Source organism: Protomyctophum bolini, assembly GCF_963924005.1.
Source record: "Protomyctophum bolini genome assembly, chromosome: 21".
Classification (NCBI taxonomy): domain Eukaryota; kingdom Metazoa; phylum Chordata; class Actinopteri; order Myctophiformes; family Myctophidae; genus Protomyctophum; species Protomyctophum bolini.
In genome coordinates, this window is record NC_137882.1 from 24,135,761 (window position 1) to 24,149,047 (window position 13,287).

Here is a 13,287-nt window from a genome sequence, read left to right on the forward strand (position 1 = left end):
AACTGGCAAACTGGTCGATTCAAGAGGATAACTGTATTATACAAGGTGAGAAAACGTTCTGGGGCTCTACAAAGTACCGGCCAGTTTCTGAGGTAGAAAATTCAATCAACTGTAATAATTTAATGTTTCTTTGTTGGTAGTACACATGGTTTAGTCACATATTGGAAATGTAGGCAAAGTAGGCCAATATGTCATCCCTGCTAGCGTCTGATGTCGTTTCATGCTCCTACGCGTTAACCACTATATAATTCAGTGACCGGGGTCCCCCAGGGGTCCATACTCCGTCCCCTCCTTTTTAGTCCTTCTACACCAAATCTCTTCTGTGAAAATAGCCTATAATGACATACCCAGTACCACACAGGGACACTAGGGTTCATACGTGTCATAGACTATTCAATTCTGCATCAATGATATATCTGGATGTCATGGCTAGTAGCAATTACGTGGATGGCTGTTTTCTTTAAGTTTTTTTGCAACGTTCCAGTGTTAACATGAAAGGTCACCAGTTCACCGGTTTAAGACAACTGCCTAAACTCTGAAGACAACTGTACTCCGTTCTCCACTAACTAGCAAATCTGTACAAGGGTTACAGTTATGACAGGACATCATCTGATATGTTCATCAAGTAATTCATGGCTTTTTAGACCATCCAGTCCCCACCCCTGAGGTGCAAACCAGCCAATCCAGTGTGCTATTGAGGGCCTTGGCTCTGCCTATTGGAGCAGGACATCAGGAGGAAAGAAGTGAACCAATGACGTGACAGGACAGCAGGTTTCTCGTTAGGCCAGCTAACACTAGAGTTCACCAACCACTTTGTTTTATCAGAAGCGCCACAAACATGATGAATAGAATAATAATAATAATAGTAGTAGTAGTAGTATAGTAGTAGTAGTAGTAGTAGTAAAGATTTCAGTGCAAGACGTAAATGGCTACTTGTCGTCACGCTGTATCATCTTTGTCGGTCATCGAACACTGGATACAGCAGTAAAGGGATTTGTTTACATGAGAGCAGTTACTGTGTGCGTGCGTTCCTGTGCATGTGTGTGCATGCGCATGTGTGTGTGTGTGTGTGTGTGTGGTCATGCATAGAGGACCACTAACTGGTCCAGACCAGGTCAAACTGTATTCTTTTCCATAAGAACCAGAGGTCCTCTCTACTGTGTGTGTGTGTGTGTGTGTGTGTGTGTGTGTGTGTGTGTGTGTGTGTGTGTGTGTGTGCCGTTGTGGAGTTCCCAAAGCTCCAGAGGCGTGTTGGGACAGCAGGAGGAGGGCGAGGCCCAACAACCAGTGTGTCCTACTCTGAGGGCTCGGAGGTGAACCGTAGAGGTGAAGATAGCTGGACAGGGTCTGAAAGGGTTGAGAGGTGAGAAGGAAAAGCCTCCTTTTCGGGCCTGCATCCATCTCCAAAGTGCTCAAATAGGAGGGAGGGAGGGAGGGACCACTTTAGTCAGAAGAAATAAGTTAAGCCCTCTTTTTCTCTCCCTGTACCCCATCCCTCCATCCACCCCCTCTCCTCCCTCCGCCTCCTCCTTAGCTCCCCCCAGGGTGGGAGCTGTGTCTCTGTGGCGTCCGTGAGTCCAGAGGCGTCTGTGGTTCCTGGAGGGACAGCCGCCGCTGGGCGTCAGCCTCAAGGGACGATGCCCCCATACTTATCTCCGACCCAATGTCTATCCCTGCCCCCATACTTGAACCAATCCCAGTCTGGGACCCCATTACGGCTCCGGCCCCTAATTCCTGCCCTGGCCCTGAAACCCCAGTCAGTCCAGCCCCACCGCTACCTCCACCGAGTCCAGACCCCAAACCTAGATCCAGCTCCAGATGCTGCCCCAAACGGTCCACTCCAAACTGGGCTTGGTGGCCCAGCCTGGGGTTGATCAGCGATGTGTCCTGGGGCACCAGAGAGTCAAGGGACTTGGTAGAGAACTCTTCAAAGTCCTGGGGGTCCAAGATCTGCGGGTGAAGACCAGAGTGGGGATCCCAGTTATCTCTGAATCTCTACGCAAATATAGCTCAAAGTCTGTTTTGGGAGGAATAGTTGTGACCAAAAACTATTTGGCAATTGGCATAAATAATCAAGTTCGCATGCACTCGAGGTTGGCGAGGTTGGTTTGAAAAATATAAAAGGCCTTTAATTAAATCAGCTAGAATCATTAAATCATTGACTGCCGGATATCTTATTTTGAAGACCATTAACTCCTGGGCTGAGAAGTTAGCAATGGCTATTAGGCACGGTCTTTTTTTATTCACCCGGTAATATGCTCGCTTTGATCAAAAGCTAAATCTGGGAAATAGAATAGTACACTGATGTACAGATTTGATTCATTTTCATTAAATGTTGAAGTTTTGATCCAGGCACCCAGCCTAGTACAGTAGGTATGGAGATGAGTGTGTCTTCACAGCCTCTATCTCCTCCTACTATGCATACAGTAAGTACAGTACCTGTGATAGTGAGGCCAGGCTGTCTGTCTCTAGAGGTGTAATAGGCTGAACCATTCTCTCTCCAGGGCCTGGGCCTGGGAATGATGACGAAGCCTGCACACAGAGACAGCTTCAGTTTCAATTGGACTGAAGCTATAATTTAATCTATAACTGTAATCTCCCAATTCTCGCACACACGCACGCACGCACACGCACACACACACACACACACACACACACACACACACACACACACACACAAACACACACGTGATTTAATCATTAAAAAAAAAAGAAATCCGCTGGTTCATGCCGTCCATGGGAACGCAGTTTTTAGAATCATAATATCTTATGCTGTCCATGGGAACGCAGTTTTTACAATCATAATATCTCGGATTCTTCTTTTTGGCCCAAAACAAGCTTGATTTGCGCCTCATTTCTCTAAACGATATGATCCCTGGGTTACAAAATGTATTCGCGGGACCCGTTACATAGCGACAAATCACTTCCTGACTCTCGGTTTCCGAGTGAAATGTCTTTCAAGCTAAAGGTGTCTCCAATATAAAAATTACCTGGAGTCCTGGAGTACACAATTCAGACAGCAGATGGGGATGTTGCCGGTAAATGAATTAAACACAGGCAAGGTTTGAGATGCTCTTGCATGGGCGCATGTATGTGTGCGTGCATGGTATGTGTGCGTGCGTGCGTGCGTGCTTGCGTGCGTGCGTGCGTGCGTGTGTGTGTGTCTTTCTACCTGAGGTGGAGAGGACACGGCGCTGTACGCAGGAGGAACCAGAGACATCTGTCTCTGTAACAGCTGCATGATGGCTCCGATGTCTGTCGTCATACGATTCTCCAATCTGCACACACATCGTTTAGAGACAACAGCAGTTCAATTAGATAGATCAATCAATTACAGACTGTCAATTATAAGAATCGAGAATTTAGGTATAGCAAATAAAGCTAGGTCACACCAGCAAGGATGTTGCTACTCCGGCATGTTGGGTTTCGCATAATACTTGGCAGTGATGTGCGGGTCAGGCTTTTTTCATAACCCGCCCGCCCCCACATTACTATACTCGTGTGTGTCTTTGTTTAGTCTACAAATAATCGCGGAGATTGCAAAGATCAGTCATATTTTTTTTTCAGCGTTACATAATGAACAAAGAGGCTGCAGTCAAAAGAGAAAGGGTCCCCGTCATCCACTCTTATCAACCATTAAGCTGTCTGGTGTCATTTATCTTTCTAGCCAGGACTATAGGCTACTAACAGCAGATGGCGGAGACCTCAAAACATTCAAATAAACTAATAAATCTATACAGGCAAATTTTCATACAGAGAGAGAGAGAGGCATAATTGCTCAGAAATCATGACTGTCCGCCCACCCGCCCCGCGGGTCAACCCTTGGGACCTGTGGGCTACGGGTCGGCCCACGCATGCATCACTAATAATTAGCTTAGCTGTATATTCCAAAGGATGAGCGTGCCGTGTACAAAGGTGTGTGTGTGTGTGTGCGAGCGTGCGTGCGTGCATGTCCTGCCTGTTGAGTTGCTTCTGCAGCAGGTCCAGGCGGTGCTCCAGCAGGTTGCGCTGCTGTCTGCTGAGGTTGTGGAGAGGTGTGTGTGTGAGCAGGGGAGGGGAGGAGGGGAGGGGGAGGCTACAGCGAGGCAGCTCCTGGTACTGACGGCCGCCGCTCGACCTCTCACCCCAGAAGTTAAAGATGTTGGACACGCCCGAGAACGCACCTGAGAGGGAGAGAGAGAGAGGGAGAGAGAGAGAGAGAGAGAGAGAGAGAGAAAGTGCAGTGTGGGACGGCCATTGTTTCTTTTACTGTGAAAAACATATTTTCTGCTGGATAACGATGAATGTATTGCTTTATAATTTACAATTTAGGCATTTAGCAGACGCTCTTGATCCAGAGCGACTTACATTTAAAAAACAAAGCATGTCATACATCACATATATAAAAAGTAGTTATCATGAATCGTGTATAAGCTAACAGTGGAGTATCTATGTCAACTATACATACTATACTATATTATATATTATACAATATACATGTGTACTATAAAGTGCTATGACTACATGAAATGCAATTCTAGTGCTGTCTACGTAACAAGCTATAAGTCTGTCTAAAATACTATCGAAGTCGACATAAAATGCTATCTAAGGGGCTAGGCTAGGGCAAGTGCTACGGGCCATGGTGGAGTCTGAAGAGGTGGGTTTTCAGACTACGGCGGAAGATTGTGAGTGAGGCTGCAGTTCTGACTGTAATGGGAAGTGCATTCCATAGTTTTGGAGCCAGAAGGGAGAAGAGTTTGGGACGTGTGGAGCGTTGTCCCGGCGTTTTTAGTGAAGGTACCTCCAGCTTCCCTGCGTTGGGTGATCTGAGTGCGCGGGAGGGTTTGTACTGGGGTACGATCATACGTGAGATTAGATTCTATTGTCTTATACCTGTGAGGGCGTTGCAGGTGTTTCCTGTCTGAGACTGGGGGTCTCCCTCTGCGTTCTCGTTGAAGTTCAGGGGCGAGGTCTGGTCTTGAACGGTCTCGGCCGTGGCAGACGGAGGGATGGGACACAGCACCACGGACTCCTTCCCCTGGTCCAAGACAGTATAGTCTTTATTTATTATTACAGTAAATAAGCACCATTCACATCACTTACCAAAAATTTAAAGGACCTACAACACCATGAATTTCACATTTTTCCTATTTTGTTATGTATTTTGGGCTCCCCTATACGTGTCTTCTATCACCCAATTTTGAACAATCAGGCTTTCTCATCATATCTGGGTTTTTATGGTCTATACATTGGTCTGAGAACAGGCCAACAAAATAATGTGCTGCTACTCATGATGTCACAGGCATCTCCATTCTTTGTATCACTCCCACTCTTCAGTTCCAACATTTCCATTTCGTCTTTGGAGACTGGTAGGGGAGGGGCCGATGGGGGGGGGGAGGGGGTGACCTTATTATAGTGAGTCAATGATGTGGGCGGGGGCGGGGATAGCTGGGATGTTTTGGCAATGTAAACGTATGTTTTCTCATGCCAATAAAGCCCCTTTGAATTGAATTGGGTGGGGCAGATAAAAAACATTTGCATAAACTGGCTAAATAGCTCCACTTTCCAAATCAGGACAATATTGCAGCTGAAAGAGCTTTATTAAGGCAGAGAGAAATTAGTTGGTTTAAAATCTAAACTTTGGAAACACGTTTGAGGGACATAAATATAAAATTAAAACATGAAGAGCAAACTCTGTCACCAATTAGTAACAACATCACAGTGTCTCCATCTCCTGGGGATGAATTACTTTGCAGATGGAGGCTGAGAACAAACACGACCACATCTAAAGCCTTCTAGGCTTTTAGAAATGGGAGAGAAAGTGATCTTCTGAGGTAGCACTCTACCTACAGCGATCGATTGTAGATCAGTTGTTTTTTGAAGATTGATTGATGATACAAAAACAAAGGAAACTCGTTAAAAAGTGTCTGTGACACATTAGGAAACATTGCGTTAGTGTGTGTGTCTGTGTGTGTGTGTGTGTGTGTGTGTGTGTGTCTGTGTGTCTGTGTGTGTGTGTGTGTGTGTGTGCAGAACTCTACCTCATCACCACTGGAGTGGGAGGAGACTGAGCTGCGACGCTCCTCCCACTCTGGCTTCAGCAGAGCCTGTTTGTGATTGGCTGCCGACTCCCTCCGTCTCCGCCGCACGTGCTTCACGTTCTTTTTAATCTCCCCTGCGTCTGCACTATCTGGACGGGGGGGGAGGTGTTGAGCAATTTTCATAATTGGCATAATATGTGACCATACCATTAAAGGACCACTTCACCACTTTTCAACCTATCTTCATATAATAGGTCCTCACTAAAATGGCACGATTTTTTTCTACTCAGTCTGCGTCTCATAGGACGGCTGTGGGCAGTTTAGAAACCGTCTTCCTGTGACATCATCATTAGGCAGATTTTAGGCAAGATTTAAACAACGATGGCTTCCATTTTTGCATTGCAACTTTTCAGGACTAGAAAGCCTGCAGTTTTTATTAGCTTGTATTCCCCATCAATGATGTCACTGGAAGACGGTTTCTAAACTGCTCACAGCCCTCCTATGAGACACAGACAGAGTAGGAAAAAGCATTCATGATTATTAGTGAGGACCTATTATATGAAGATAGGTTGAAAAGTGGTGAAGTGGTCCTTTAACAACCTATGGAAGTCAAAAATCATCATGCTTTATGTTATGTAGCATGTGACGTGTCAAACTAGGGGGTTTTGATTATGCTGAATCCATTCCAAGCATTAGTTTTGCAAAAAAAAACACTCCTTGGGCTAAAAACGGCCATAGCCTTCATCACAAATGTGATGTCAGCACATTTGGGCTATGTGGCTATTGCCGTTTTTAGCCCAAGGAGTGTTTTTTTCCCCAAAACTAATGTTTCCAAATAATTGTAGTGGAGTAAAAGTACAACATTTGCATCTAAAATGTAGTGGCGTAGTACTGACATTTTGAAATGCTCCAGTAAAGTAAAAGTACAGTACATTTGTACAGTACTTATGTAAATGTCATTAGTTACTTTCCACCACTGACCCTACGCCAAATATATCAAAGATGGCCGATACATAACAATTAGGATCGCTCACATCGACGTGTTTAATTATCAAACCAATAAATTACATGGTCAGTGAAACTCAATTACAACAAACCCAGACACTCAAGATGTGATGTGATGAATCAATGATCCGCTGAGAGGTCTCACCTTTCTCTGTACGCCGCCTGAACGACGTTCTGCGTCTCCGCAGTTTGTTGAACCCCACGCCTTCTGAGTCGTCGTCGTCGCCTGGAGAGCCTGGAATCATGTTGGTCTGAGAGGATCAAACGTGAGATGTTAAACCGTCTTTTATTTATTTATTTTTATCCCACGATTTTGTAACCCAGTTTTTTCTTTTCACCCAGTGCCAATTATCTAATGTAATCCTGGGCGCTACTCTTCCTCTGCCAACCTGGGGGGGCAGCGGACTGACCTCATGCCTCCTTCTATGCATGAGGAGTCCAAGCTGCTTCTTTTCACCTGACAGAGGGGAATTTCCCTGGCCGGACGTAGCGCGTGGAAGGGACACGTTATTCCGACCAGTTCCTTTCCCCTCCATCAGGCGTTAAACTGTCTTTTATAAGCAAGATTAATAGTAGGACTGGAATTGGCTTGTGCAAAAAATAAATAAAATAAAAAATATATATATATATATATATATACCGGTATATATATATATATATATAGTGTATATATATGTTTAGGGTTATATATGTGTCAACAAACCCCATTAGTTAGTTAAAAATGGAGTGCTGTGATTCCCCCCCTGAAACATTTTATTCCAAAAAAAGTGTACAGAAAGTGTACACTCACCAGTTAAGGCTCATACATAGTCTGGATTTTCGGTGGTGAGGTGACCACCGAACTACAACATGAGGTCACGAGCCACGGTGAAGAGCAAACCACCGACACCGCCCGAGCCCTTCTCTCTGTTTTTACTCACCACCGCTCAACGTTATTTCAGCTTCGGTGGTCAGCTCACCACCGGAAATCCAGACTATGAATGAACCTTTACCCACCCATACCTAGTTTTCACCTTAGCACCACCCACCTGAACTTAAGCCTCACCCACCGCTGTTGTTGTATGATAATGGGGGAGGGGTTAGGGTTATGATGTCACTAAAGAGTTGTATTTCGATTGAGACTTTTGACTCAAAAGCTTATCAGCTTTCAGGAAGAAACCAATAATACACTGGTAAGACATATTTGAATATTATAACCACACCTGGGTGTCTATTCATTTAGAGTAATGTCCAAAGACACATAAAAAACAGAAAAAGTACAAAAATCATGGCACTCGATCTTTAAATTCAATACATCCAGCTGGTGCTCCAGGTCTAAATTATTCCAAAAAAAGAAAGAAAAACGACAGTACTGCGAGTACAGTTTAAACTCACGTCACGGAGGTTGAATGTGATTTCCAGGTTGGCCCAGAAGTTCTCACAGAACTCGGGGTACATGTCCAGGACCTCCAGAACATCTTCTCTGTGGATCTTATGGAGGTCACAGTAGGTCAGAGCCCTCACGTCAGCGTTGGACTTGCCTGGGCGGGCGTACAGGTTGATGGGCTCCCCGAAGATGTCATTTTTCCCTGTGAAGTAGAGAAGGTTAAAACATCTAAGAGCTTGACTCAAAAGCGAGGTTAGGGTTTAGTGCATGTTACTTTCTATAGCCTGGTTTTAGCCAGAGTGACAAGTGGGCGTAAGTAGTTGCCTTGACAGACAGACTCGTCTAGCCAATCAGCGTAACAAAAAGCTGACGTCACCATAGTGCTAGTGCTTGAAAAACAGAGTCTATGCACGTAGAGCTGTTTTGATCTTTTCTGTGGAAACTTTCGCGTCGAGGGCAGCCATTGTTTTGTTTAAAGTACTGCAGCATGTATGTTATACGTCACCATATACACATGGACCAATCAAGAGGATGCTTTTCACTGTACGGACAGCAATTTTCTGGTTTCTCCAGCTTCCACATACTGTACACTCTGCCCATGACTAATAGCTGGAAGGATGTGTCAGTGAAGCTGACGCTGTGTGTCTGGCCAAAAGTCAGGCTAGTTTCTTTCAATACACAATGCAACATGTTGCGATGCAAGGCAGTAGTAGTAACACTCTATGTTTACCAGTAGGGGGCACTATCAACCAATCTACACATTTTTATGCAGTCCTTATTGAGTACTAAGAGTATTAAAATATTCAACCAACTGCTTTTCTGTTGGTGTTTTCTTTTGTCACTTAAACATTTATACATTTTTTGGACAAAAAAAACTAAGAAAACAATAGCACAAACATGAAAAAAGAAAATAAAACAAAGTCGACATTGTCAACATTTGCATGTTACATCACATATTCCTAGGCATTTACTGTTGTTCCTCATTCCCCCATACACTTATTCTTTCTGTTCAGTCTTAAATGTTGTCCATTTGGACCATTTGTCCTCCATTAGTTCTTCCTGCAGTCTCAGGCGGTGCTTTTCTATGTTGGTTTAATCTCTTAGAGAAGTACTCTACTGTCAGAGGAATTCTCTACCAAAACAAACCACAAACTTAGATCAAAAAAATGTGTTGATCTTACACAAAAGATACGTCATAGGATCTCTGTAAAAGAGATACTGTACGTCTTTGTCTTAATGTGATGTAATGGGTCTCTAAAGGAAGACAACCTGCCTCAAAAATATTACAGGAATATTCCTTTTGTTTTTTCTTGTGCTGCCTTTAAGCAATACGATATCAGACGTGTGAGCTTTAAAACAGAAATGATCACCAAGATGCTCAATAATTGGATGCAGTGCCATTCCAATGTGTCAATCAATGTAAAGCGCTATATAAATGCACCATTTGCCATTAAACCCAACACCTCCATTCCTCATTAAAAAAAAATAAACACCAAAACAAGCCACCATCTGAAAAACATTTCTTTACCTAAGATGGCTACCACCACGTCCCCTCTCAGGATCTCTATGGAGCCTCTGGAGATGAAGTAGATGGCGGTGAGGACATCTCCGGCGTGGACCAGCGTGTCCCCCGGGGGAGCATGGGTGGTCTTGAACTTCATGGCCAGAGCCCGGAGGCAGCCCTTGGTGGAGCCTTTAAAAGCCTTGCAGTTCTGCAGCAACGTGCGGTTCAGATGGAGACAGATGTCCGCCTGGAGGCACTCGGGGAAGCCTTTCAGCACCTTGGAGAGGAGAGGAGAAGCAGAGAGGACAGACTGTAAGGAGAAGACCTTTCAGCACCTTGGAGAGGAGAGGAGAAGCAGAGAGGACATACTGTAAGATAGAAGCATACTGTATCACTTAAGCCCCATTTAGACCTGATAGCTTCTAAATCCTGACAGTTTTCTGAAAAACTATGTCAGGTGTTTTTGATTTTTTTTAAATAGAAGACCGACAAGCAGACCGACAAGCCACTCGGTGGCGCTCATAGCGCGCCACCGAGTGGCGCGCTATGAGCTTGTAGATCTGCTATTTTTCAATAGCTAAATTATAACAATGTTTAAAACACCAAAAGGGGTTCCCGCCCAACGTGGGTAAAGCCCCATTTCCAAAATATCGAAAAGTGTCCGGGTAGCTCGGTAGTAGTAGTCGGTAGAGCTCTTGCCTTTGGACCACAAGGTCATTGGTTTGGTTCGCCTGGTACCGCCCGGCGCCAACTCAGTGTATGAGACTATGCGTAGCAAGTCGTGCGGTAAGTACTGGGAGCTGATGGTAGACGTGGCGCTCCACCTCAGCAATCAATCTCCCAGCTGGGTCTAGCACAGTGTAACGGGGACAGACTCCCAGCAGGGTCTAGCACACTGTAACGGGGACAGACTCCCACGTGTTACCCGTCGATAGAATAGAATACTTTATTGGCAGTTACAGGCAAATTACAAAAGTGTCATCAATTTAGAAAACGCCAAAGTGGACTATACACAAAAAAGGCTGAAGCTTGTTTCCATTGTGGTCCACTATATTGTGGATAACGACAATAAGCCTCCCCGACCTACTTAAGCCTCATTTCCAAAATGTCGAATAGTGGATCTACGAGTTTGCAGTTTCTTTCGCCTATAATGACATTAATGATAATGGCATGTCCAAAATAGGGATGCCAGGTAGGTTAATAACGGTACGGTTTCAGGCACATAGCATGTGTCACATGTCACACCATGGACGGGCATGCATTGAGATGCACTCAGTGTTGATCTGAAATCAAATGAATCTGCAAAAAAAAACAAAAAAAAACGAAATAAATCTTCAGAGTTGGGGGAAAAATGCATAAAATAGCTTATTTTGAGGTTAAATGTGAAAACTGGGAGGCGGCAATTGCCATCCCTTGAGATCCTGAATCCCCCGGAGGGAAGGAGATGAGTAAGGGGGTCAGCAGCAGAGAAGAAGGGGAAGGCCAGGGGAGAGAAGAGTATGATGGTACAGAGGAAATATGGGGGATTAGAAAGGAAAGGAGGGAGAGGAATAGAGAGAGGATAAATAGTGGACGGTAGTTAACAAAAGGAGGGAGAAAACTCATCACATAAACAGTTATATATCATGGTAATAGGTGCATTTTATTGCACATTGTTAGAAAACACATCACATAAACAGTTATATTTGGTAATAGGTGCATTTTATTGTTAGAAAACACATCACATAAACAGTTATATATCATGGTAATAGGTGCATTTTATTGTATATTGTTAGAAAACCCAAAATACAGCTTTTATGTTCAGCTTTAGAACAAGGTTAATTAAGATTATGGGTGCTGTCCCAGTCATTGGATTTATTAGATGGCAAACTGAGATGAATCCTGACTTTTATTGAAGTTTGGCTGGCTGTTGATTTGTGTCACGGACGACACCCTGAGAACAGTACAATGGTTATCGTTTATAGTTTATTACAAATATGACATTTCTCATCTTTCTAAACATTGGGGGACACGTAGATATTAAAATGAAATGTGCAAACCAAAAAGTCCCTCCGTTTGTTTAAAATTTAAACAAACAAAGGGACTTTTTGGTTTGCACATTTCATGTTTCATGTTAATTAAACTTTAAATGGTCATCTGAGATGTTTAGATACGTCACTGCAAAGTGAGTCAAAGTCCAACGGGTCACAGCCTAGGTGTTGAGTGAAACAGAGCCCGGCAGGAACGCAGCTCCTAATTAATGATGGTTGAAATTTTAATGAGATCTGTGAAAATGGGCTCTTCTATTGTTCTACAGCTCATTGGCCCAGAGACGTGACCTAAAACACTCGCAGGTCACCGCAGCTATGTATATCTGCTAGAAGCTCCACCCGCCTGCGTAATTCTCTCTCTCTCTGACTATACTTAGATCAGGGATCTTTTTCAAATGAAGTGCCATGTTTCTAGTTTCTAGACATGTCAGTGTGCCATGTCTCCATACATTTTAATGACACCACATCGAAAAATTCCAACATATTTTGATTGTCCACGAAGATAACATATTTTCTTTCACATTGGTAATTGCTCAATAACCCAGCTATCTCCCAGACTCCAGGCCCGGATTTAACCAGCTCCACTGCAGGGGGAAATTGTAATGGGGGGGGGGGGGGGGGGGGGGGCGACACTCCCCAGACCAGTCGAGTCTGGGGAGTGTCCAGTCGAGTGCTCCAGTTTTATTTTAATGTGGGTAGTCTCCCCTGAAGTGACCAGGTATCATAATTCCTGCTTTGAATAAATTCTAAATAAACTGTGGTAGTATATTGCGATGTACTGGATTATGCTGAGAGGGATGAGTCGACGTCATCAGCTACTCTTTTTGCTTAAATTGTTTGTGGTTACCGAAACAGATGAACTGTTGTTGAAATTAATATATCTATGCATTAGGATCTACATCATCATCATCATTTTTCGACCGACGGTCGAGATCATGGATTTCACAATGCCACGCCAGACCTCCCGGTCCTTCATTGCCATCCCCAGTTCCTGCTTACTGATGCATGTGTCCCTAGCGATGAAATCAGGGTATGACAGTTTTCTACGTCTGGTCTGCTTTGAGGAAGGACTCCAGAGAAGAAGGGAAGATATAACCTCATTGTCAGCTCTGTAGCAGTGGCCGGCAAACTGTGTTCTTCTGAATTGGACTAGTGAAGAAACACCGGGAAGGTTGCCGTATATTAGATCAGTCGATGGGTGGCTCTTCCAAGACAGATTTTGCGCTCTCATTAGAAGGCGGGTGTAAGTGCCATCCAACCGTTTCTCTTGTTTCTTTGAAAGTGTCCATGTCTCGGAGCCATAGAGTAGAATCGGCTCAACGGTCGTCCTAAATATTTTTACTTTTAACATCTTACTAAGCT

At 44.2% G+C, this 13,287-nt stretch overlaps 1 protein-coding gene across 1 annotated transcript in view; it reads right to left on the bottom strand.

Annotated features, from left to right (window-relative positions):
• Positions 1 to 1,530: 1,530 nt before the first annotated feature.
• kcnh2b (potassium voltage-gated channel, subfamily H (eag-related), member 2b) overlaps positions 1,531 to 13,287 on the bottom strand; it is a gene marked incomplete at both ends in the record, with an annotated part of 236,053 nt that continues 224,296 nt past the window's right edge. Inside the window, 9 exons of the mRNA XM_080793801.1 lie at positions 1,531 to 1,950; positions 2,440 to 2,532; positions 3,173 to 3,278; positions 3,959 to 4,163; positions 4,873 to 5,017; positions 6,021 to 6,169; positions 7,171 to 7,276; positions 8,400 to 8,593; positions 9,920 to 10,172. Coding sequence (XP_080649927.1) covers positions 1,531 to 1,950; positions 2,440 to 2,532; positions 3,173 to 3,278; positions 3,959 to 4,163; positions 4,873 to 5,017; positions 6,021 to 6,169; positions 7,171 to 7,276; positions 8,400 to 8,593; positions 9,920 to 10,172 — 1,671 coding nt within the window. The remainder of the gene's footprint in view (positions 1,951 to 2,439; positions 2,533 to 3,172; positions 3,279 to 3,958; positions 4,164 to 4,872; positions 5,018 to 6,020; positions 6,170 to 7,170; positions 7,277 to 8,399; positions 8,594 to 9,919; positions 10,173 to 13,287) is intronic.